Genomic DNA, 27564 nt, shown 5'->3' with positions numbered 1-27564 from the left:
AGGGCCAGGGAGCAGCCTGCTGCCCACAGCGTCAGCACTGGCCCCAGAAGAAAGTGGTCTTTGTAATCACAGGTTTTGGGGGCATTTGGTAAAGAACAGATGTAGTTGATCAGCTGTTCAGGCCTCCAAAGCTACAATGGCATTTACAGTCACACACTTCTCATAGTTTTGAACAGTCTTTCCCACCTGTTGTCTTCTTGCTGCTACATAGTTTAGTTTCACCATCTCTTTCCCAAATTCTTTAAAGCGATTTGCAAGGTCTTGTTCATTGGTTGCATTTTTGACAGCTTCCAGGGCCTCCTCCACCTGAAGTGGCAAAAAGCAATATTTATAAGTGGATAGCACTTAGATAAGATTAAACAACTAAGCCCCACTGGAAATGTTAATTCATTAAAAATTAGCATCTATATACATTAACATTTAAATGAAATATTAGAGGAAAGTATCCTTAGCAGTCATTTGTATTCAGATTAAAAATTTACTCAAAGAGTACAGAATATTTAAATTATAAAAGATGACAACTGCTGAATATTGGAGCAATATTTATTGCATTTTATTTAGTTACCATTTTAATAAAGGGATACAGTCTTTGAATTTTATATGATAACATAAAATAAGTATATTTAAGAACATTGAATGGAATTTAAAAATAAATTCTAGAAATAAGCAGGGGAGGAAGTGGTTCACAAACAAAGTGGAAGTAGGGGTTCATAAACAAAAGTTTTGGAGAAGTTCCCGGATTGCATTAAATTTAGGATTACTGTATTTCCAATCTTCCAAATCTCTTGGCAACACCTCTAGATCTGGAAAGGCAGTGTCCTTTTAAGCTATGTTTACACCTTATCATTCAAAGAGGAAACACTGAACCGCTGCAAACAAATGAGCCTGAAATATTCTTGTTGTGGAATGTGACACGATTGGGGGTGGGGCAGGGTGGACAGAATGACAGCTAGCATGCCATCCTAATGATGGGTCTTGTGTCTCAATTTCTGGAAACTGTTTCACTGAACTTTTCCAGAATGTCTTGAAATTGAATTATGGGATTTGAGAAATACTAAAGTCTCCTCCCTTCCGACATGCTCTCATCGTAATAGATGAGAAATTTCCACAATTAGAAAGTCTTTATGGTTCAAATACCTATGCACTCATTAAAATAAAAATTATAACATCAGGGTAACATCAACCATTAAGTTATCATCAATCAGGTGGCATTTTTGTAGAAATAACTTCATCAGCTCAAATAGTCAAAATCATAGTTCTGGGTGAATAAGGCACAAGATAGCCAGATACCGGCAAAATCAAAATTTCTTAAACATGAAGAGAACCTGGCAGGGAGGCCCCTGACCAGTACACCTGGGTGAGGCAGCAGAAAAAGAGAAAACATGGCTCCCAAACAGCGGCGAGAAATGTGGCGTATATATGGAGTCTGTTGCTGAATTCCCACTGGCTCTTGCAATTTGGAGCCAAAGGACAGTGTTCAGATAATTCACTGCGAGAAAGAGTAGAAATATTAATGACCACTGAAATGGCCAGAAAAAGCCATTTTCTCAATCAGTTCTGAGCCATGGAGATGCCTTTGTTTAAACTTGGCACAGCCACAAAGGTGGCCAATGCAACTTCCTTATCAAGTTTCATTGAGTGAAGGGAGACAATCACGTATACAACCCAGTGAGAATGGATATCGTCCAACTTCAACCCATGGATCTGATAATACCATTCGTTTTAATAGAGGAGCTGTTCTAAATAGACTGATTTAATTTTTAAAAAACAGAGTTATAACAAGCCAGGGAGTTATTTGGAATTGAGTGTGGGGTGGGCTTCAATCTAGAGTCCATATATATTACATTTTCTCTTTCAGCCTCTACAGAGATTCCATGTGTTAATTTCCTTCCTAGTTGCAAAACCATAAAATGATAATTTAACCACTCGATATGAGTCACTTCCAAAAACCCATCCAAGCTCTGATCATTCAAGGCAAAGAAGGAAGTATAGTTTGCAGCGGGACTGTTGTACGTTAAGATTTTCATGTTCTGCTTTTTTTTTTAGGCATTCAAACCAAATTACATTTCATGGTATGGAATGTACCATTTAAAATGTTTTCAATAGAAATATTTTACCTTAAATCTTTAAAACAACAAATCCAGTGATGTCTGACTTCTTAATAGATTTCTAATCATCTTGATGTGGCAATCTCCAGCCTCACAGAAGAGATTGCTCTTGGCAGTTAATTTGTTCCCGCTGCTAATCTGAGTTGTAAATTTTTTCCCAGGACATAAAAACTGATTCCAGGGAAGAGCAAAATAATTATTTGCAGGGAGCTAAATCTTGGACTTGTTTTTTAATATATATATATAATACATCATATATATATATACATGTATAATAGGCTTTTCAACACTTGTTAATCAGACCAATTTGGTACATTTTTTTGCTGTGCTACACATAACTTATTTTTCACAATGGTTTCTGTGGGGAATCCGATTGTTGAGTTGAATTTATATTTCTATTTCCATGAAGTTCTTTTGAAAAGAAACACCAATGACTGGAGTCTCACTGTGTAAAGGTGGACTGAGTCATATACAGAGTTTTAATTTAGAAGGATCTGAGCGGTCACCTAATCAAATATTCTTACTACAATATTAAGTATTCTTAATGTTAATTAAATAATAATGCTTAATATTAAATATTCTTACTAGAACCATGGTTCAGAATGAGTCTAAGTTACCACAAAAACGGAAGAAAATGGACCAAAGTCCAGAGGGTGGGTCCCTGACAATAGACAGATAATTGATAGATGATGATGAGAGAGAGAGAGAGAGAGATGTAGATAAATAGCATGTTAAAGGGGTGTGGGAAAGGGAAAAAGAGGATGGGCAGTACCCAGGCATTTTTGACAAAATCAGATTTTTACTTTAAATCAGAGCCAATGATCTTTCCGTATGTGTGGGAAAAAGAAACCCCCTTCTACGATCCAAAAATGGGCTTTTCTGGCCACTCAAGTGTCCAAAGCATCAGATCAGCAAAGGGTAGTTCTTACCCACCTGCCCGGGCCCACCATGAACAGATCTGCGTGTGGAGGGAGGTCACACCAGTCTGGGTGTGAACCCCGCAGCTCTGTTGCTTATCTCTGTGATTCAGAACAAGACACGTATCCTCTCCAAGCCTCAGCATCCACATCAATCAGATGAGGCTAATAGCATCACCTGACCACATAGGGTGGTGGTGAGAATCAAAGGAGATAAATGCAAATTGTAAAATGCCAAGGACAATGTCTGGCATGAAATAAACGCTCCATAAATACAGATACTGACCTCCTCGGTAGCATCAGCCTTAGGGGAAAACAAGACCTAAGTGATTTTCAGAAGGAAGAGGTTAATTTTACTTTCCTAATGTCTGCCTGCCTATGACAGCTTCTCGGGGCATGGAGGGAACTCTGAGGACAGGATGCAGGCAGCAGCCACTGGGGATGCTTTGAGAAGGAGGGTCTTGCTAAAGGAAGAACTCTTTGATAAGGGGGAGGTTTGGGTGACTATGACCTGGACTGGGAGAGGGCTTCTTCTAAGTTGATGTGAAGGGACCCCTCAGAGCAAAGCTGGCATCCCTTCCCCACTGAAAACACCCTCAGAGAGGGGGCAGGGCTGTGGAGACTATGGGATGAGGAAGACTACAAACACCAAAAGCAGGACCCCTGGCTGAACCAGGAATCCCTGCTCTTAGTTTTTTGCAGCCGGTGCAAAGATACAGCTGAAAAGTCTAAAATTTCCAGAAAACAGATTCAAATGTGTTCCCTAATTAGTAGATTTAGATCCAATTCAGGGCTTGTCAGTGAAAATTCTTAAAATCTCAGTCTTCTCACAGAGTTTGTTCAAAAGAGCCCGCTCCCCATTCTGAAAGCCTGCCTTGCCTGCCTGCACTATCATTTAGTCGACAGCTTTGCGAAACTGTTCGAGACAGAGTTGTTAAATCAGTCCCTATTTTTCCTGGCTGAAACTGCCCTAATTTGGTTGTTTGTTAGACAAGGGAATGAGAATTCCTTTATTTATCGAATATTTACTGAGCAACTTCTGCAAACCAGCAGACATGAGGGGGTAGAGAAAGTGTTGAACCCAGATATCTGCTCATTTCCCGTGGATATCCACTGCCCATAACCAGGGCTATAATTCACTACTGTTATGAGCATCATTTCTGTTTGGACAGACTAACCTCACTCCAGGGTCCTGCCAGTGATGAACTTGTGAATACTGATGAAACTATTTAATGAGCCACATATAACTCTCATGTTAAGTTCTGCTTTCACTGCTAAATTAAAAATATCTTTGAAATATAAGTGACTCAAGTGAATGAATGAATGAATGAATGGGTAAACATGAGATCCTACATCTAACTTCTGGGCCCATTTAGCCATCCACCCTGGTTTGGTCTAGTGCATCGGCTTTATCATACTTTGAATTTTTCTGCTTTCTAATGACAAGCCAGCTTTCTTGATTAAATGTTCTCTCCTTGATAAGATAGTCTTTTTGATTAAATGTTCTTTTTCCTCGATAAGCTGGCCTTCTTTATTAAATTTTTTATTTCCTTGATATCGTGTGAGGATGATGATTAAATCAGAAAGCAAGAATGAGTAAATGCTCAGATCATTTATATGTAAGGTGCCATGTTTTATAAAGCATAGCAATAATATGTTATACTATACTCCCATAGTTACTTCAGTTTGTGTTAAAATAGTTCCACTAGCCAATATCATTAACTGATCCCTCTACGAGAAGGTATACTAAAAGTTTTCATTTTCTAATTTAAACCTGAAAAACAACTCTTTGAGACTGGCAGTCTTCTTATTCCCACCTTACAGATGAGATGTGGAAACTAAGATGAGAGGAGTTACATAATCTGCCAGTGGTCCCACAGATAGAAAGTGTAGGAGTTCTGATTTGAATCCAGAAAGTTTGGCCCTGGAACTCATATTCTTAATTTCTAGCCTATCTACCCAACTTTTCAGAAGCCATGGGTTCGTAAAGTTGATGGAGTTTGAGTTTGGGATACACTGAATGGCTGGTTATCACGACACAGGAAGAGCCATCTGACCAGTCACCAGGTTTTATCAGTCTACTCCTTAACATATTGCCTTTTATTTAGCTCAGCTTTTCATTTATTCATTGGCCTGAATAATTTCAAAGATCTCTAAATCTGTCTCTTCACTTTGGAATCACATCTCTTGTAATTCATCCTCCAGGCTGCTACCAAAATTATTTCTCTAAATCAAAAGTTACGTTCTAATGCTTAGAACTATTCAATGACTCCCCATAATTTTACATGGTAAAGTTCAAAGATATCATCATGTTATCTAAGACACTCCTCATCTGGATTTTACTGTCCGCCTTTGTTACTGATTCTTCATCTTGACAGCTATGCTCAAGATTCACTTGCATTATTCTGCGAACTGCAAGTCCCCTTTCTTTCTCTCATATCTTTATTCCTTCCTTAGTTTGTGAAGCTTTCTATAAATGACATCTGCTTCCTGAACTGAATCCATCCCCCTTCTCATTACAATGACACCTCCATTTTCCTTCAGGAGACCTCTCTTCCCCTGGGCCAGTTATCAGTACATTGCTTTTCAGCTCCAAATTCATCCTTTTTGTCTATTCTGTGAAAGCCTAGATGGGCCCTTTAGTTTTCCTTTCACAGCTGGTCCTATGTTAAGCGTCTTCAGTAGATGGAGCTGGAGAGAAATGCAGGGAGAAAGGTGTTGCTTTCCTCCTGTCACTGTGCTCATTGCTGGATAGGTCCTTGCAGCATCGTCTGGCTTCTCCAGGACCAAGCAGCCAACAGCTTCCCACAGGACCTCTTGCTTGGGTGGTTTTGTAGCAAAATACCACCAGTGGGACACCTACCCATGAGCAATTTTCCTCAACATTCTATAGGCATATTTCCAGAAAGTTCCACTGATGTGGCAACTCAGCAACTTCTCCATCATCCAGTGAGCTATGGCTATGCCCCCCACCAAGGTTCTCATCTCAGCCCTGGTGGTGAGGGGGAGGAAGCTCTTTCCTTGAGTTCTCAGCTCAGTCCTAGGGGTAGAAGCTACTCTGCTTATACTTCAATCCCTCGTTACTCCAATCTGCTTTTAGGGTCAATAATTATTTATATTAAACTTCCCTTGTGCAGTTACTGTGTGGTTTCTCTCTTCTGATTGGAACCAGAATGATACATCCCCCAGCTCTTTTGATGGGGACAACTGCTTTTCAATCACTCCACCTCCCATCCCCCAGGTTCAGGCTTGGGTTTGTGACCCAAGACTGTTCAACCTGGGTCCAGAGATTGGTTTGGAGAAAGTCAAATCTCGTTTAGGTCAAAGAGACCGAATCCTGAGACCCCATCTTCCCAGGCAAATCACCCTTCCTCATATGATCCAGAAGTAACCAACGCTACAATTTGGAGTGAATGTGAATAGATCCCATCCTTACATTGGCAGAGAAGGGAATTCAATTTAAGAATTCAACACACCTTAGGCCCCTCTGAGTCATTTTCTCAAAGATAAGCACATGATGCAGAGGCCACCAAGGGTTAATGAAATTGGGGAACTTTCGTTTGAGCAGTTGCAGTCTTTGATCTTGGAACTTGTAGTCTTGAGAATGGGTGGCAGCTGTCTTGAGAAGATGAGGGAGGGGTGTACAGAGAACAGAGCCCTCACCCAGGAAAAGGAGATACAGACCCACCACTAGTCACATCGCAAACACCTTGATGAAGATTTTCCTGAAGGTACTTGCCTCTGTATTTTTAGTTTACTGAGCCAGTATGCTCTTTTTGTTCCTTTAAAAGTTTTAAAGGAAAGTTTGAAGGCAGGTTGAACATTGGGTTTTCTATTATTTACAACTAAAACATCTTTATAGTTTCTTTCTAGGTGGGGTCATAGTAATTTGCACACCTCTCCAATAAGCTTTGTGCTGTTCCTTAATGTCTCTCCCATCAGAGTATAAAATTTTGAAGGTAGAAGCTTCTTTATATGTATCCTTGAAGTGATATATATCGGCCCAGCGTCTTGCATATGTTAGCAACCCAATAAGTATTTCTTGAAAAAAATTTGAATAAATAAATATATTCCAGACAATCCAACTGGTGAAGTTAGTGCCATGATAACTCGGGCAGGAAAAATAGGCTAAGAACCTAAACAGTGACTTCTACATTTGTAATTGGAGACAAGTCTCTTTTAGACCCACTGACTGATGTTATTCAAACACAGGGCCATAGTCAAGCTGTAGACTAAACAGCAGATTATTGAGATATAATCAGCCACTCGGACACTCAAAATTATTGACGTCCAAATCACAAGAAACAACAGTAACAGCATCCTGCCTGATCAACGGCCCCAAATGATATGACAGCTGTATGAGAGCCAGTCTCTGTTAGCTAGAAAGAAAGTGTGACATCCCTAAGAAGAGTACTAAACGATTTTTGTTTTCTATCATGGTATCCTACTTTTTAGAGCAAAATTCTTAGATAATTGAGAACATCATTATTCCAGGACCTAGCCTGAGGATACAGAAAAGCTGATTGTTTTCTCTGGCACACATAGGCCTACACAAGTTTATATGTAATGTCATCCCCAATGCTGAGAACTGACAATGTAATCTGATGACATTAATTCAGAGCCCAGGGAAGATGAAATATCACTCTTTATGATCACTGATTGAAATGCAGGATTTCTTTAAAACTCTGCACACTGTCAACTGATTGCAGGATACACCAGGTGCCTGGCTAGGGGTTCACACACCAGCCACTTCCACAACGAAAGTGATTCTAACTTAGTATTTTGTAACGATGTCTGATGTGCCAAAGACTACTTTAGTCTTGCTCAGGAACATCAAATCCTGACTTGGACACCAACTCTGCTTTGGAACTACACAGCAGTCACTTTCATTGCTATCCTCCTGAATTTGAAACACCATCAGCAAAAACCTTTTATAGTCATGTGGATCCTTAATAAAACATACCCAAGAAAGAGCTCAATAGAGGAGCACAGACAAATACTTGCATGAAAGAACAAGCAACATAATAGGGGTAACTAAAGTATCACTATGAAATATGGCGACTCCCCAGCCAAACCAACTTCAGTTTCCAAATACAATTTTAAGGTAGCAAAGAGCTATAAACAGCCAAAACAGATGGCCTCTTCAGGGCTCCAGATTCTTCACTCATTTTTAGAGGCTGAGTAGTATTTAATTATTGTTTCTTAATTTGGCTACAATTAGGCATGGGGGTGCAGGTCAGAGGATGAAAGTGAGTATTATAAGAACATGAATTTGCTATCTTTTGCTATATTTTGCTATCAGTGAACTATTGATGGAAAAATATGAATGCAGGTTTCTGATAAGAGAGCAGTTTCCTCTGTGTTCCTATAAGATACTCAGAGATGAGAAAAATCAAAATCTAGAAAGAATTCTAATAAAAATTTGGCACATGGCCTAAGAGATAAAAAGTAAAATGCCTAAAGGTAGAATAGCTAGGTACTGGTTTTTTTCATCCTGAGTTAAAAAAACAAATAGCTGCTTACAGGTAACAGTTTATCGTTTGTGATAGAATTTGCTTCTCTGGAATGTCATTAAATGGAATTGTGTACATTGTTCATTTGTAATGGACTGACAGCATGCTCTTTTTCTGATGGGGTCAATACCTGCTGCTAGGAAACCCTGACTGACCTGAATCTCAAGTGTTAACCAGGACACAGTGACCCTGAGTGATTCAGGGGTGGCTGAAGCAGGCTGTAGTACCGCTCTGTTTCCACAAGATAGCAACCTTCCACCACAGCTGCTTGCAACGGGGCCTGTGCTCTAAGTAGGACAAATGTGTTACTTAGTTTACAACCATTTTTAAACTTACCACTGACAGTCTGACAGGACTACTTAATATTGCTGGGTTAACCTTTTCTATGATTTTGTGCTAAATCTTTTTTTTTTTTTCTTTAACTTCCCTGAATCTGTTGTTGGGAAGAGAATATGATTGACTGTATTACAGCAGGCTACAGTGATATTAGCAGCCGAAAGCCCTGGTCAAAATAGGTGAGTGGAGAGGCAACCACTGGTACATACATCACAGCACAGGTTCAGATTTAAGGTGCGATCTCCACAGGGGTCTGTTCAGGAGGACAGGTAGCCTGCTATCAAACCCAAACTTCGCTGAACAGAGCCTTCCAGAACACATAGAACAAGAATATATATGGGACGCAAAAAAGTTGGTTTCTTTAGGTTCTGTCCTATGGTCTTCCTTGGGTAAAGGAAGACAGTGCATCTGGAGAAAGACCTTTCTTAAAATGTTGACTTTGAAGACAGAGTGGTCTGTAAGGAAAAGATAACAAAACCTGTTCTCCAACACACCTGAGAAGGATGTTACTGTAGCCTAAAAGAGGCCTATAAGAGAGCTGGGGCCAGAGGAAAGAGCCAGCACTGCAGGATGCAAATGGTACTAGTGTTACTGCAAGGGCCACAGAGTGGCCATTTACAAAACACTCGCTGGGGACCAGAGTCTGTGATAAGGGCCTCATAGGAATTTCTCCCATTTTATCGTCCCCATAACCCTGTACTGTCATTAGCCCCATCTTAACGATCTGTCCAAGCTTTATAGAGGTGATGTGTTGGATTATGATACAGCTGGAAGTGCACACCAAATCAAGATTAAACCCAGCTGTCTGACACCAGTAGCCCAACAGTTAGTCATAATGCCATCCTGTCCCTCAATATCCTCTGAAATAGGCAGTGTCTCCACAAACTGCTTAGCTCAGTCAGATTACACGAGCCTTTGCTGACTTTGGAGGCCTATTCTCACAAAGTTGATATCTGAGCACAACCTCCCAAGAAGTTTATGCTTTGGGTCCTTGGCTCCTCAGGTACCTGCAGCAAAGTTGTGAAGAGCTGTAACTCACATTGCTGCTTATGATCATGGAGTGCAGGCTGGTGGTGTAGGAATTGGAGGCCTTTTACAATATTGGGGAATTCACACATGGAAATCTTGGCTCCTTTACTGAGGCCAACTCAACCTAAAAGACCCTTCCCAACCTCTTTATCAGAGAACATTTATGACTCGTGAAATTTCCTGATGACCTCAACCAGTGAACAAATCTGAAATCAAAGGTGAAATGATAGCAGACTTTCATTTTTCATCTTCTATCTCATCTGCCTCCATGTCATAACCTGTTCTGTTTCATTAACAAAGAAAAAGCTAAGACCTCTAGGGTTGGCAGATAGGGAAAGCCTGAGCGAGGCAATAAAAGTCAGCAGTGGGTTGGCTCCCCAAAGTGAAAAGCCCAGAGTTGACATTACCTCACTTAAGGATCTTGAGATCCAGTCTGGATTGGTGTCAATTATGTTAGAACCAAATCCACTGAGGACATGGAATTAGGAAGAGACAATATTCCTTAGTTATTGAGTTGTATCATTTCACTTCAAGCACTGAATTAGCCTGGTTGCAACTACATACTAGTCAAAAACTAGGAAAACAGAGGAATGCCCAGATGTTAAGAACTGGGCAGCTTTTCATGGTCTCTGGTTTACTAAACTGTGTGATCAGGGTAGCATTCTATTTTCAAAAGGGAACTCAAGAATCAAAAAGAACCATGAAAAGCAAGGCATGTATTGTGGGGTTCTATGGGTTGCTGGGTCACATAAGTGCCCAGAGACCCAATCCAGACACATTAAATGGCAAGCTCAATGAAGCAAGATTAACTCTAGTTATGGATGGCAAGGATAGGCCTCCTTTTTATTGCCAGACAGTGATGGGATCAAAGTGTGTCTAGCTATAAAGGCATATGGTTGGACAAGTAATGAAATAGATTCACCATATGATCCATCCTCGGGTATGCACAGGAAGCGTGCAAGCCCTAATTCCCACAGGGGACAGGACTTCTCTTTATCTAGAGGGAGAACAATGGCACGTGCTCCGCCTCCAGCTTCTGTCCCCTAAAAGGTTGCACTGTCATGCAATCCATGAAATCAGGGAGAATCCAACTTTCGTGTTTTGGGTGAAGGAAAACAATTTAAGTTTGTCATATAACTTTTTTATGTGCAGCATTGAATGTAGTTTTGGGATAAGAAAAATCAGGAGTGTACCACGTGGGTGAGAAACCAAGTATCTTTTGCCACACTGCTATGGCAAATACCATGTGATGGGTTGGCTTAATAACAAGAATTTATCGGCTCACAGTTTGGAAATCTAGAAGTCTGAAATCAAGCTGTCATCAAGACTAGGCTTTCTCCCCCAAATCTGCCATGCTGTGGAGCTGGCGGTCCACCCTATTTGGGTTCCTTGGGCCACATCTCTGCCTCACAGGACGGTGGTGACCTCTCTCCTTGACTGAAGCTGCTCTTCTGGCTTCAGTCAACTTCCAGCTTCTGGCTCCTCCCCATGGATTTCTCTGATTGTGTTGAAATTTGTTCTGCTTATAAAACACTCCAGTAACAGGGATTAAAGCCTAGCTAAGCTACACCTTAACTAAAGGTAACATCTCCAAAAGACCTGATTTACAAATGGTTCACACACACAGAAATGTGAATGAAGATCAAGAACATGCTTTTTGTTGGGGTAACATAATTCAATCTACCACCCCAACAGATCTGATAAGTAAAGAAACATTTAATTTACAGATCAACACTGTAACGGGCATGTTCCAAACTGTCACCCACATAAAGCAAAGTTTGAAAAATTCCTCATACGTACAATTTTCAGATGAGATAAAAGTCTCATGACATCTGCCATGTCTGCCAGGATGAGTAAGCGTGTCACAGCCGAGAGCAAAGCCCTTGCCGCACGCACCATGGTGCCACGCTTCACGGATGAGCATGGGTCATCAGCGAACTCCGAAGAAGCGATCCTCATCGTTTCACCTGGAAGACAAACATGGAAAGGCACATGGTAGACAGGGGGCTTTGGGGCCAGTGGATCTGTGGATGGACAATTATTGATCTTACTGCAAAACTCTGATGACCAGTTGGCACTTCTGTCACCTCCAAGGCAGCAGAGAGCCTTTCAGCACAAGTGCCTATGAACAGATGCTGTGGACAAAACGTGGTGTTCTTTTCACACCGAAGTGTGCAGTTATGCTTTTAGTTAATGCCACTCTTTTAACAGTACAGATGTAGTCTCCTTGTATTTAATCACCCTCACTCTTCCTTTCCCTGGACATCACAATGTTTACTACTAGATGGCTAGTTGAGATGACTTCTGGTTGAGGCAAAAAGTTAACTGCTCCACACGGGAAGGAAATTGAAGATCTTGACCTCATTAACACTGTAGTCTTGATTGAGCCAATTAGACAAGAGACACACAAGATCTATTCTTTCAATCCTCTGCTAGGAACCCTTCTCTAATAAAAAGGGCATTTATAATAGAATTGAACGAATTTCAAAAATGTTTATTAAGCACACACTTTATCAGAGTGTGGACTAGGCTCTGGAATAACAAAGCTGAAAAAGAACAGGCTTTGAAGAATGAAGAGAAGTTCACTGGGAAGACAAAGGTGGAGAAAGCATCCTTGGTGTGGGAACTTTTTGCAAGGTTATGAAACCTAGAGCAGCTGCCAAGATCAGGGAACTGCAGTTACAAGATGGCAAGGTGAGGAGGGGTAGTGCATGGGGAAGGGAGGGGGTAATGCCTAGAATCCCATGTAAAAGATCTGGATTTTACACCTAACAAATGGGTAACCACTCCGCAGTCTGAAGGAGGGGCATGGCATTCACAGACATTTATTTCTGGAAGATGATTTTGGCAACATTATATAAAATAAACTGGAAAGGATAACGCTTTGGGAGACAAACAAGTTACTAGGGCAAATTCAGTTATAGTTGGAGAGAGTCATGACCCGGGAAATAAGACAATTACATAGAGAGAAGAAAGGGATATAAGTGAGAGCTGGATGATAGAAGAAAAGGATTTGAGGATTGAGTAGATAAGGAGATGAGAGAAGATGGAGTTGATGATGAATAATGTCACAAAACAATAGTTAGGAGCATATTTGCAAGCAGGGAGTCCTGTATAACGAAGCAAAGGGAAATAGTTAACACAGGCCAGTGGGGTGGCCATCCATGAGTGGTAGAGAGGCCTGGGTGAAAGCATAATGAAGCTTCACATCACAGAGCATACACAGGGCATGAGAGCTGCAATTAACTTGAAGAACAGAGTTAGCAGAACATATTAAATAGTTCACAATTATAAAATTATTTTTTTAAAAACAATTAGTTCACTTTTATTTAGATAAATGATTATTATTCCTCATCTATTAATCAAAACCTAGTTCATGTAGAGGAAATCAGTGATATCATTGAAATTCTTTGGGCACCCCATAATTTAACCTAAGATACAAGGGAAATAAAAAACACAACTTACCACCTTATAAGCCGATCAGAATATAACATAATTACTTCAATTAGCATTAAAGTTATTTAAACACTCACAGTGATGCTTTTTATATTTGGGAAATGTGAATGTATAAGGAAATATATTATACTATTGGATTTTTAATAGAGGCTACCATCTAAAATAAATATTTATATTGCCTACCAGCTCAGTCTCTTGTGCCTAGGCACAAAGAGCTTGACATACAACAGTCTGTGAGAAAGTTAAATATTCATTACTACGCTAGCACAAAAGTGAATTTTTAAGATGTATGATCCTAGAGGACTAAATAAACTTTAAGGAAGGGCCTAGCAGTTAAGAGATACCTATATTCAATCCAAGTGTCCAACCCTTGCTACTGACTTACATAAATCTACTTTCTAGGGTAATGCCTAGAATCCCGTGTAAAAGATCTGGATTGTATACCTAACAAATGGGTAAGATTACCCTAGAAAGTAGATTTATGTAAATCGATATCTGTGTGATGGGGAAAAGGAAGTTGCCTTATTCTCATTCTGTACAATGCAGCTAGAAAGAACATTATACATGAGGGCCAATCCAATGTAGTGTTGAGAGGGGTCTCATAGGCAAAGCTACACAAATGTCTTTGTACTGTGAATGGGGAAATGAGCCACTATTGGAATTGATCCACTTGCTCAAAGGAAGGAGAAATATATTATGCATACAAACCTAGTATTTAACCAAATTCTACAGATTAAATTAGTATTAGCCTTCCAGGCAGAGGCCCTGAGGTGGGGAATTCAGTCTCACTTCCTCCCCAGCCTGGAGGGGCTCACTCACTACTCAAAGAACAATGCCTAATCAAACTGATTTTCATAGAGTAGGTCAGCTTAATGGTAGTTCATTTAGATATTGACCACAGGTCACCAGTACAGCCACAAAGTAAGTGGGTGACATGTATCAGTATAGAAATCTCAGGTGGAGCAAATGAATCTGGGGTGTACAGCAAGTGCCCCAGGAAGCCACTCAGCAGATTTACCTGCAAGAGGAAAAGGGAGGCCAACGTTAATACACGCGACTCTGGAAATGGAAAATTCTGAGAATGTTCCAAGATAAACAAAAGATGATTTAATTCAATTTAAATTAAAACTAACAAGTCAACAGATTTTAAGCAGATACACATAATTTCATGTCAAATATTTCAAAGGAAAGGCATTCTGAAGTCAGCTTTCACTTTAATGAGTCTTCTATCCCTAAAGCCTTAGGATTACTGAATTGAAACGGAAATCCCTATTATGAAGTGATAAGCAAGTATATCAGCATAAAATTAGCCATTTTCCCAGGGAATTTCTTCTTGTAAAAGACTAAAATATTCAGCCAAAGAAATAGCATGCAATTGTAGGAGAGAGAATAGAGCAGTGAAGAAAAGATAACGGATATCTGCCTGTTCTTTTGAATTTTCTCTTGTTTTCAATCTCATTTACTGGATAATGGACCTAAAATAATACCAGTGGGTATACAGTGCTTCTATATAAAGCCTCATTGTTGTAAGTGCTTTACATATATTAACTTCAGGTTAAAGAAAATGAGTTATTAAAGTCACAAAGCCTCAGTTTAGATCCTGAATCCATCCCAAACATTAGTGCACATGGGGGTTTTGCACTTACTCAACTTGTGCTTATCAATTCCTCAAGTGTAAAATGGAGATGAAAATAATGAAAACCAACTCACAAACTGCTGTTAGCATCAAAGATTAGAGTTTTGTGCCTTCAAAGGATCCAGAATAAAACTCATACATTGAGTGGCTTGACTGCTATTACCAGTACACCACTGATACCCCTAACTTTACCATCTTCCCAAACCCAACAAGAGTAGCTGATGAAGTGTGGAACAGTTTTGGAAGTGTAAATATCTGTTTGGTTTCACACCTTATGCCAGTGATAATTTAGGAGCAATAAAAAATCTAACCAATAAAAGTGCTTATTATTGTTTTAAGTAGAATACACAAAAACCAAACCAAACAAAAAGGCTAAATGATGCTTGGCCTTCCAGTGGGTGCTAATATCAGTTCCTGAGCTACCCTGTAAGCATTTTTCAGGATGCAAACTTGTGCATAAGCTTGGAGTAACATCAACTGAGATGTGGATTTATGCAGACCAGTAGTAGTAAAGAAGAGAGGGATAGCATGCAGAAGGGGATAGAACCTCTGAGATGAAAAAGCCACATGGGAAGCAGAGCATAAACCCAAATGGCATGGATGGAATGTGGATAGTTTAATGAAGGGTAGGTTTGGATGGAAGGAAAGCACACATAAATACTTGAAAAATAAACACAGGAAGACCTAGAGAAGTAAGGAGGAAGTTATGGTAATAAGCCAGGCTCAGAGATTACAGAGTAAAGGAAAGAAAAATAAAAAATGTTGATGGTCCTAGATGCTGAAGAGGATTAACCTGTCTTTACTTTGCACCCTTTCACCAATAGTAGGTACTGAATATGTCCTGTCAAATAATGTAGGATGGTACTAGAGAGAATTTCCATGTACCTACTATACTTTGTATGGCAATTTATACTTTCAACATTTCATTATAAAATAAAGATATGTTTCTTATAAGAATTGAAAAATACAGAACATTAAAAGGAACAAGAATAGCGTCCACAGTTCCAATATCCAGAGACAATCACCAGGGAATATTTGATGAGCTGTCTTCTAGAAACTTCTCTATGTTTTTAATCAGCAATTATCATCTATAATATCTACAACTGTATATTCTCCTTTGTTTAATTATATAAATTCTACTTTGGCTAATTATGTAACTTATCAGATAAATATTGCTTGCTAATATCATTGATATTTCCCTTCCTATTGGAGAATTCATGGAGAAAATAAGGGAAAAAAAGCAGAAATTTACAATCAAAAAGTGAACAAGTTGTTCACGTTTCATGATAACCTATGCCTGCCTCAGAAACTTTTTCACACATATATTCTTTGAGTTCTGAATCATAAAGCATCCTGAGAAATCTATCCTAAGAGCAGTGCAGAATGTAGAGTGTGTTTTTAAAGAAGAAAACAAGAGTAGTGAAGGATAATAGTTGACCACAGCTTCCCAAAGCTTGGGCCAGTTCTGCCACCCAGATTGTGCATTGTCATTGAGCCACACACAGATACAGTGCAGGAATAAACATAATTAACATAATTTAAAAATGGTATTTCGTAGACAGTACACAGCCTTTGAATCTCTTATTAGTTTGATTATTTGTAGAGTTTGTAAGGCAATGTTATCCTTGAAAAACTCCTTGCTGTTCCAGTTAACTAATTTTCAAAGAATGGTTGGAAAATATCTTCACTGAAGAGAAAGAAATAGAAACATTAACTCAATGGCCCAGGTTTCGAAGGTTGGGGAAGCCACAAGGTCCCCAGAGGGGATCTTGACTCATTAACAACATGCTTCCATTTTTGGAAGACTTTGGTAAGCATTCCCTTCACCAGAACCATCTAGAGTTGGCTAATATATAGCAGAGGAGGAGCTAAACAGGTGGTTGATTTAGCCAAGGACCTCTGAACTAATTGCACAACAGACACTAAGGAATATTCTCTTCTGGGATTGTCCCAGAAGCAAGCAGATGGTATTAACAGGGTGACTCAAGATTCCTTCCATTTGCGGACTCTTTTGGTTGGTGTCTATTTGGACTTAATATGTTAACCTCTGGATTTCTCACCTGTAATAGGAATGGTCCTATTTTACTTAGGAATCATGAAGAGCCAAGTTCTGTTTCAAGAACTTTACTTGTGCTAACTCACTGCTCAAGAGAACCTGATGAATTGTCACCATTCATACCAAAGGAAACTGAAGAAAGAAAGGTAAGAGCAAGAGTCCTGGCCTAAGGCTAGGTAACTGGTTAATGGTGGAGCCAGATTTCAAAGCCATTGTAGCTAGAGTCTGTGCTCTTACCAAAAGTGCTTGAGAAATATCTCTATTTTGACATTCTGTTTACTGTATTGAAATAATTTATTTGTATGACTCTGCCTGATTCTAGATGAGGAGTTATGATTGGTAAACTATTTTATTTGGCTAGCAGAGTATTAAAAAGAAGAAAACAATAGTAATTAATATTTTAAAATTTTAACTTATGTGGGAGACTAAAGCAAAATGTTTATTTGGTACAAAATTTATATTTTGACTAGTTCATTTCCTAATATAATTTATGTAGACAGCTTAATTGAACACCATAAGTACATGGGTCCTTGAGAAGGGCATGAGATTTTGTTGGTTTGTCCAGAGTTTGATGCCCTGATATATCCCAGAGTAATTTGAACAGTGAATAAAAATGTATTTGCATTGTCCCCTTGGGGGAATGATGAGAAAGGGGGAAAATTCAACTTCCCCAAGTTGAATTCTTGATATTCTCACAAGCAGTGCAGACAACCAAAGCAATAGGCTGAGCCCCCAATCTTGGGGGTTGTTCACATGAAACATAACCCTACAAAGGAGAGGTGAAGCCTACTTAAAATTAGGCCTAAGAGCCACCCCCAAGAGAGCCTCTTTTGTTGCTCAGATGTGGCCTCTCTCTCCAGCCAACACAATAACAAACTCACTGCCCTCCCCCTGTCTACTTGGGACATGACTCCCAAGGGTGTGGACTTTCCTGGCAATGTGGGACAGAAATCCTAGAATGAACTGGGACTCAGCATCAAGGGACTGAGAAAAACCCTAGAATGAGCTGAGACCCAGCATCAAGGGATTGAAAAAACCTTCTCGACCAAAAGGGGGAAGAGTGAAATGAGACAAAATAAAGTGTCAGTGGCTGAGAGATTCCAAACAGAGTCGAGGGGGTATCCTGGAGGTTATTCTTACACATTAAATAGATATCACCTTGTTAGTCAAGACGTAATGGAGAGATTGGAGGTAACTGCCTGAAAATGAAGAGCTGTGTTCCAGTAGCCATGTTTCTTAAAGATGATTGTATAATGATATAGCTTTCACAACGTGACTGTGTGACTGTGAAAACCTTGTGTCTGATGCTCCTTTCATCTACCTTATCAACAGACAAGTAAAACATATGGAATAAAAATAAATAATAGGGGGAACAAATGTTAAAATAAGCTTAGATTGAAATGCTAGTGATCAATGAAAGGGAGGGGTAAGGGGTATGGTATGTATGAATTTTTTTCTGTTGTCTTTTTATGTCTTTTTCTGCATAGATGCAAATGTTCTAAGAAATGATCATGATGATGAATATGCAACTATGTGATGATATTGTGAATTACTAATTATATATGTACAACGGAATGATCATATGTTAAGAATATTTGTGTTTCTTTCCTGTCATACTTTTTTTTTAATTTTAGAAATTAATAAAAAAGAAAAAAGGAAGGAAGGAAGTAAATAAAAGCATTTCTCTAATTATTCACAAGCTCCATCATTCCCCATTATCTCACATCATAGTTGATTTGTGCCTGAATGCATCTGAGTCTTCAACCACTTCATGACTCTAAGGTTTTTGAAAGTAGGAACCACAATTTTAGCCTATAATATATTTCTCATATTTCTTAGCATATATCTAACAAGATGTTATGGTCATTCAGCAAAACCATATCAAATTGATACTGAAGCTGGGAGAAAGAGCAAAAGAAATCTCAAACACTATGAATTTCAGTAACAGATATAACAGGAATTTTTTCTTCCTTTCATTTTTTTAAGTAGGTCTAATGCTCAGAAAGTAATAGGGAAGGTATAACATTTGAGGAAAGCAGGTACTGATAAGTCCAGCTTTTTTGCATCTCCTTCATTTCACCCTCATAACCATTTTCTCTTAACTGAGATAAAGTCTTAAAACTTTATTTTGGAAATAATCTAAAACCTGAGAGAGTAATGCAAATACAACATTCCAGGGTGGTTTTGACTCAAACCCATGACCAGGAGAAGTTGAGAATCAGCATTTTCACCCCAGCCTCACAAATGATGAAATCCTATATTTTCCTAGGTAAAAACTGCATCAAAATAAGCTACTTAGCTCTTAGCTAACAGTCAAGCAAGATGTCATTGCAAGATGTTCCAAGGTGACAGTCCCCCACAGAATCTCGGAAAACTAGCAAAAACTGAAAGAACAATTTTTCTTGGAATTCTAGAAAAAACTTAAATGGTTTCAGAACAGTGAAAGTAATGAATAAAAACTTAAAAAGAAACACACAGAAAATATGGCAGGAAAAGTTAATGGTCCCATACAGGCCCCTTCCAGAACCCCTCCCCAGAATGGTGTGGAACCAGCCTGTGCTATTATTGTGGGTCCCTGGTGTTCCTGAGGAGCAAAGCAACCCAACACATACACTACAGTGCCTTCACATCACTACCGATCTATCAGGTGACAGCATAAAGACTGAACCTGGAAACTCCTCAATGGCTCACCATACCAGAACCTGCCCTGTAGGCAGAAGCACCTTGAAGACAGCAAAAGCAGTGTGAGAATCAGTTAAGTCAAAGCAGCCTGGGGCAAAGGAATAGCTGCTTTAAACCTTATAACAGAGAGCCTGGGGAGTGGAGTAGAAAATGTATTTCATAGGGAGTAAAGGGGGGCATTTAAATTTAAATGGAGTAATCCTTAAAACCATGAACAAACACAAGCTCAGGATAAGACACAGACTCAAATAAGATGAAGAGGACACTGCATTTGAAATTTGCCTAAGGATAATCTTGATAGGAGGGATAAGCTCTGAAGGAGGGCACCTAAAGCAGAGACAATTTGCAAAGACTCTGAATGCTGTTTTTTGTATCTCTTTGCTTTTATTTGCTCCTGGTCCTCAAGTAAATCTCTGTCATATTACTAGCTGGATACAAAAATAAGGAACAGACAGCTCATGAGCTAAATCCCAAACTTAAGACTTTAAAACATTAAAAGGTACAATGTGCAAGAAGAGTGAAAGACAAAGAAACATGAAATGATAACCCACCCAAAGAAACAAGATGAAAATACAGAGACATTTGAAGAAGAAAAACAAATTTGGGGCATTCTAGGCAGATACGTTAAAAATGATCCTAAAATACTTAAGGCAATAAAGAAAAATGCAGAGGAAGAACTAAAGGATATGAGGAAAATGATGAATGAAAAATATGAGAATTACAGAGATAAAATTACAAAAGGGAAGAAAACAGAATTACTGGAGTTGAAGATCATAATAACTGAAATGAAAAATTCTCTAGAGGGTTTCAACAGTATAATGGAACTGGCAGAAGGAAGAACCAGTGAACTCTAAGACAAGGCAATTCAAATGATCACGCTCAGTCACACAATGGTCAAATTGTTGATGCTAAGATAAAACAGAGAGAGTTTTTGAAAGTTGCAAGACAAAAGCAATATGTTATAGACAAGGGAGTCCCAATAAGATTGGGTGGTGATTTCTCATCAAAAACCACAGAGGCAAGAAAGGAGTGGGATGAAATATTTTAAATCCTGAAAAACTAATTGCCAACCAAGAACTATGCATTAGATGAGATTATCTTTCAAAAATAATGGAGATGAGGTACAAGGGTAGTTCAGTGGTAGAATTCTCGCCTGCCATGAAGGAGACCCGGGTTTGATTCCTGGCCCTATGCACTTCCCAAAAACAAAAAAAACAAGCAAAGAAAGAAAAAAAAAACAAACAAACAAAAATTTAACAAATGGTGCTGCATTAATGGGCTACTCACATGGAAAAAGAATGAAATGTTACCCCAGGCATAGAGCATACAAAAATAAATAAATAAATAATGGAAATACAAAGGCATTCCACAATAAACAAATGCTGAGGGAGTTCATCATCACTAGACCTTTCATACAAGTAAAACTAAAAGGAGTTCTTCAGACTGAAGGAAAGAATACTAGAAAATGGATTGAAACAGCATAAAGAAGTAAACATTTCTAGTAAAAGTAAATGCATGGGTAATTATTATAAAGGCCAGTATTTCTAAACTCTATTTTGGCATATAACTCCACTTTTTACTTCTTACAGGCTCTAAATGCAAAGGCATAATCAATAGTGATAAATCTGTGTTTTTGGACATATAATGTACAAAGATATAATCTGTAACAAGTACAACATAAAGATGATGGAAAACAGGTACAATATACGTGTGTGCTATTAAACTTAAGTTGGTATCAAATCAGATGTCATTGTTATCAATTTAGGATGTTAAATCTAAGTCGCCTGATAACTAAAAAGAAAAGATCTGAAAAACACGTAATAAAAGAAATGAAAAAGGACTGAAAATGGTATGACTCAAAAAAACAATGAATAAGAAAGTAGACATTAACAAAGGAATAGAGAAACAAAAGTCATAAGACTTACAAAGACCAAACAGCAAAAGGGTAGAAGAAAGTTGTCAGTAGTTACTTTAAATGAAAATGGATTAAACTCTCAAGTCAAAAGGCCAAGATCAGTAGAATGGATTAAAAAAAAGCATGACCCAACTTTATGCTCTTTACAAGAGACTCAAATTCAAAAACACAAGTAGGTTGAAATTGAAAGGTTGGAAAAAAAACACATACCATGCAAACAGCAAGCAAAAGAGACCTGGGGTAGTAATAATATTAATATCAGAAGAAATAGACTCTAAGCCAAAAACACTTACAAAAAACAAAGACATTTATTATATACTGATAAAGGGGACAATTCAATAAGAAGATGCAGCAATTATAAATATATGTGCACCTAACAGCTGAGTTCCAAAATATATGAAGCACATACTGATAGATTTGAAAGGAGAAATAAGAAGTTCAACACTAACATTAGGGCACCTCAAAAGATCATTTTCAATAATGAATAGAACATTTAGACAAATGATTAATAAGGAAATAGATGATTTGAACAGTATTATAAACCATCTAGACATAACAGGAGTATATAGAAGACTTAACCCAACAGGAGCAAAATACAAATTCTTCTATAGATCATTCTTCAGGTTAGAACATAAACTAGATCACAAAACAAGTGTTAATAAATTCAAAAATATTGAAATCATAACATGTATATTCTTCAGGGAATTTTCCAGGAATAACTGGCAAATGCATAATTATGTGAAAATTAAGCAACACACCCTCAAACAAATAATGAGTCAAAGAATAAATCACAAGGGAAATTAGAAAATAAACTGAAGCAAATGAAAAGAAAACAACATTCAACAACATATGAAATGCAGCCAAAACAGTTCTTAAAGGAAAATTCACAGCTATAAATGCTTACATCAAAAAAGGAGAAAGATCTCAAATCAGAGACCTAGTATCATACCAAGAGGGTCTAGACAAAAAGAGCAAACTAAACACAAAGTGAGCAGAAGGAAAGAAAGAAAATATTATAATGGAAACAAACAAAATAGACAATTAAATAACAAAACAGAAACAGCAAAACAAAAAATTGGTTCTTTGAAAAAATTAAAAACTTGTCGAATATTCAGCTAGAATGGTAAATAAAATAAAATCAGAAATAAAAGGGAAGGCATCACTATCAACCTCACAGAAATAAAAAGGATTATAAAAGGATACTTTGAATAACCATATGCTAACAAATGAGACAACCTGGATGCCACAAACAGATTCCAAGAAGCACACCAACTACCTAAACTGACTCAAAAAGAATTAGACCTCAACAGAAAAATAAAATAGATTAAATGAGTAATCAAAAACTTTGTTACAAAAGTTTTTTTGTTAAGGACCAGAAAGCTTAATGAATTTTACCAAATATTCCAAGAAGACATAACACCAATCCTGATAAACCCTTCAAAAAATTAAAGAGGAAAGAAAACTTCCTAACTCTTTCTGTGATGCCAACATCACCCTAATCCCAAAATCAGATACATATATTACAAGAAAGGAAAATTATAGACCATTACCTTTTATAAATATAGATGCAAAAGCCCTTAATAAAATATTAGGAAACTAAATCCAACAGGACTTTAAAGAGTTATACACCATGATCATATGAGATTTATCCTAGTAATGCAAGGGTGGTTCAACATAAGAAAATCAATTAATTAATACACCTCATTAATAGAATGCAAGAAAAGCCACACAATTATTTTAACTGATACAAAAAAAGACAACTGACAAAATCCAGCACCAGGTTTTGACAAAACTATTAGAGAAACAGGAAAAGAAGGAAACTTCCTCAACATGATAAAGGGTATAAATAAAAAGCCAAAAGCTAACATGATAGCCAATAACGAAAGACTGAAGACTTTCTCTCAGCATCAGGAACAAGGCAAAAATGCCCACTGTCATCACTGTTGTACAACACTGCACTGGATTTTTTTAACCTTTTTTATTGTAAAATATGACATACATACCAAAGAAAGAAAGAAAAAAGGAATAATTTTCAAAGCACACTTCAATAAGTAGTTACTGCACAGATTCCAGAGTTTCTCATGGGCTACCATTCCACCATCTCAGATTTTTCCTTCTCACTGTTCCAAAACACTGGATGATAGAAAGATTATTAATATAATAATTCAGAAGTCATACTCATATGTTAAATCCCATTTTCTGTTATACCTTCTGCTTCTCTTTTAATCCTTCTCCCAAGCATAGGGATCTTTGGGCTATGCCCATTCTGACTTCTTCATGTTGAGAAGGATAGGAGGATAAAATTCTTCTATATCCCTCTACTATACTATTAACTCTGTCCATTTTGAACCATTGAAATAGTTCATGCAAGAACTTACTTATAATTGTAGATTTAATCAGTGGGATAAGTGGCACTATACATTCCCTTTCAATCTTATTCACCTTCAACACAGCAATATTACTTATAAATTCACTAATTGGTTACCATCACTTCTATCTGTTCCCATTTATTTAGTTATTTTGAGTGCACAGTGCAGGAAGTGAACCCATTCCCTTGCATTTAGATTTAACCTCTGTGGGTAGCCTTACCTCCATGTCTATCTTTTGTGTACCTCTCGGTCTGTTATATTCTACTGTGTAACTTCTGAGACTACCTTTAACAGAGTCATAATGGTGAAATCATTCAGTATCTATCCTTTTATATCTAACTTTTTTCACTCAGCATTATGTTCTCAAGGTTCATCCACCTTGTCATATGCTTCAGGACCTCATTATATACAGCATAATATTTCATCATATGTATATACTACTTTTTGTTTATCAAATTATCTGTTGAGGGGCACTTGGATATTTTCCATTTTGGGGCAACCATGAATATTGCCACTATGAATACTGGTGTGAAAATATTTGTTCGTGTCACTGCCCTTGGCTCTTCTGGGTATATACTGAATATTGGTATTGCTGGGTCATAAGTCAACTCTATATTTAGTTCTCTGAAAAAAATGTCAAATTATTTTCCACAGCCGTTGCACTATTATATATTCCCATCAACAGTGAGCAAGTGTCCCAATTTCTCCAAATCCTCTCTAACATTTGTAAATTTCTGTTTGTTTGATAGCAGCCATTCATATAGGCGTGAAGTGATATCTCATTGTTGTCTTAATTTACATTTCCCTTACAGCTAATGAAAATAAGCATCTCTTCATGTGCCTTTTAGCCATCTATATTTGTTCTTCAGAAAAATGCCTATTTATATCCTGTGTCCATTTTATAACTGGCTTGTTTGTTCTTTTGTTTCTGAACTGTATAATTTATTTATGTGCAAAGAATATCAAGCCTTTATCCAATATGTGGTTTCCAAATATTTTCTCCCATTGAATTGGCTACCTCTTCACCTTTTTGACAAAATCCTTTGAACAAGAAGCTCCTGATCATAAGGGGTTCCCATGTAACTATTTTTTTTTTTTTTTTTTTTTTTTTTTTTTTTTATACAGAGAGAAGGAAGGAAGGATAGAAGGAAGGAAGGAAGGAAGAAAGGGAAACATTTTCAAACACTTTCTTGTTTTATTGTATTCTGCTTCTCCGTTTTTGTTACATGGGCTGGGGCCGGGAATCGAACCGAGGTCCTCCGGCATAGCAGGCAAGCACCCCGCCCGCCGAGCCACCGCGGCCCGCCCCATGTAACTATTTTTAATTTCACTGTTCGTGTTTTAGGTGTAATATTTAACAAATTATTTTCTATTAAGAGAGCTTGATGATGTTTCCCTGCATTTTCTCCTAGGAGTTTTATGGTATTGACTCTTATATTCAGGTCTTTAATCCATTTTGAATTAATGTTTGAATAGAGCATAAGGTAGGGGGCTTTCTTTATTCTTTTGACTGTTGATATCCAATTCTCCCCTTCCCATCTACTGAACAGACTATTCTGTCTCAGTTCAGTGGATTTGGGGGCCTTGCAGAAAATCAATTGTCCATAGACATGGTGGTCTGCTCCACACTCTCAGTTTGATTCCATTGGTTGCTACTTCTGTCTTTCTGCCAGTACCATGCTGTTTTTACCACAGTGGCTTTAAAATGGGCCTTAAAGTCAGAAGTGCCAGTCCTCCCAATTTGCTGTACTGGATGTTTTATTCCACGCATTTAGGCAAGAAGAAGAAACAAAAGGCACTGAAATTGGAAAGGAAGAATTAAAACTTTACCTCATTGCAGATAACATAATTCTCCATACAGAAAATCCTGAACAACCCACCACAAAACTAAAAGAGCTATGAAAGAAATTCAGCAAAATGATGGGGTACATAATCAACAAGCAAAAATCCATGGTGTTTCTACACATTACTAATGAACAATCTGAAGATAAAATTTAAAAAATCCAATTTTGATAGCACCTAGAAGAATCAAGGAATATATCTAACCAAGGATTTGAAGAACTTGTACATGGAAAATTACAAAACATCACTACAGGAAATCAAAGAAGAGCTAAATAAATGGAAGGGCATTCCATGTTCACGGATTGAAAGAATAAATATTATTAGGATGTCAATTCTATACAAAGTTATCCACAGATTCAATGCAATCACAATCAAAACTCCAACAGCCACCTTTGCAGAAATGGAAAAACTAACCATTAACATGAACCATGAAAACATCATGTTGAGTAAAATAAGCCAGACAGAAAAGGATGAATATTGCATGTGCTTACTGATATGAAACGATTAGAATAAATAACTTCACAGAGTCAGAAGCTAGAATACAGATTATCAACAGCCTAGGGGGGATAGGGAATGCGAAGTTAATGTTTCATTGATACAGAGTTCCTGTCTGAGGCAATGGAAGAGTTTTGGCAATGGGTGATGGTGACAGTAGCAAAACATTGTGAAAGTAATTAACTGCATTTAATTATATATTTGATGGTGATTAAATGGGGAAATTTTAGTATTTATGCTATTAGAATAAAAATTAAAAAAACAGAAGACTCTAAACAAGTGAACTCTAATGCAACTATGGACTGTAGTTAATAGTACAGTTAAAATAGTATTCTTTCACCTATTGTAATGAAGGCACCACATTAATGCAAAGTGTTAGTAATAGGGAAAAATGAGTATGTGAGGGAGGTATATGGGAATTCTGTATTTTCTTCCTGTTTTTCCTATAAACCTATAACTTCTCTTCTAAAAAATAATAAATTATAAAAAATGAACTTCTTATTGTGGACACTGAATTCCAACCCTGAAGAGTCTACAGTCATGAATGACACAGTTCAGGTTCTCTGGTTATCAAAAAGCAAGATAACAATGTAAACCATCGGCCTAAATGTGTAGTATTCAGAAGAAGTCTACATCTACTTATATCTAAAAAAATAACCTATCATACAAACCACCTCAAAACCACTAACTACTACAAAAACTAGAAAGTAGCATGTCCTCTGTCTTTCTACTGAAAGTAGTGGTCTCCACGGGCTTTTTCTCATTCTTTGTTCTCCCAAGGAATTCTGAGAAAATAAAAAATCAGGTGCAAAATGATAGAAAGTTGCTGGGGCCACTGTCTCTGGAGTGACTGCAAGGCTGGAGAATTTCAGATACAGATGGGACTTCCACAGGCACCAATCAGCAAGCACCTCAATTGCATTTTATATAGACAAAGAAGCTCAGGTGGAAAGCCACCTGGTCAGGTGGCATCAAGGTCCTTGGCCACAGCCCAAGAATATCTGTGAACTGACAAGGCACAATATGACATCAGAAAATCAAAACTTCCTCACTTATCAAAACCCAAATATCCACATGGCCTAGTCACAGCTCTGCTACAGTGGCTCGAACAGCTCCAAGGACAAATGTGTACCTTCATTTGGTTAGGTCCAGTGTTCCTTCCCATGTACATAATTGAGTCTGCTCCAATGCCATTTACTCCTATTGAGAT

At 37.9% G+C, this 27564-nt stretch overlaps 1 protein-coding gene across 9 annotated transcripts in view; it reads right to left on the bottom strand.

Moving 5' to 3' along the window:
* CTNNA2 (catenin alpha 2) overlaps positions 1-27564 on the bottom strand; it is a 1185776-nt gene that overhangs the window by 799389 nt on the left and 358823 nt on the right. For all 9 annotated transcript variants that reach the window (XM_077134716.1, XM_077134704.1, XM_077134705.1 and 6 more), the window contains 2 exons: positions 11704-11870; positions 187-306 (listed from right to left, as the gene is read on the bottom strand). In XM_077134716.1, coding sequence (XP_076990831.1) covers positions 187-306; positions 11704-11870 — 287 coding nt within the window. The remainder of the gene's footprint in view (positions 1-186; positions 307-11703; positions 11871-27564) is intronic.

The sequence above is a fragment of the Tamandua tetradactyla genome, chromosome 17, assembly GCF_023851605.1.
Source record: "Tamandua tetradactyla isolate mTamTet1 chromosome 17, mTamTet1.pri, whole genome shotgun sequence".
Classification (NCBI taxonomy): domain Eukaryota; kingdom Metazoa; phylum Chordata; class Mammalia; order Pilosa; family Myrmecophagidae; genus Tamandua; species Tamandua tetradactyla.
This window is presented reverse-complemented; position numbering and strand designations above follow the sequence as displayed.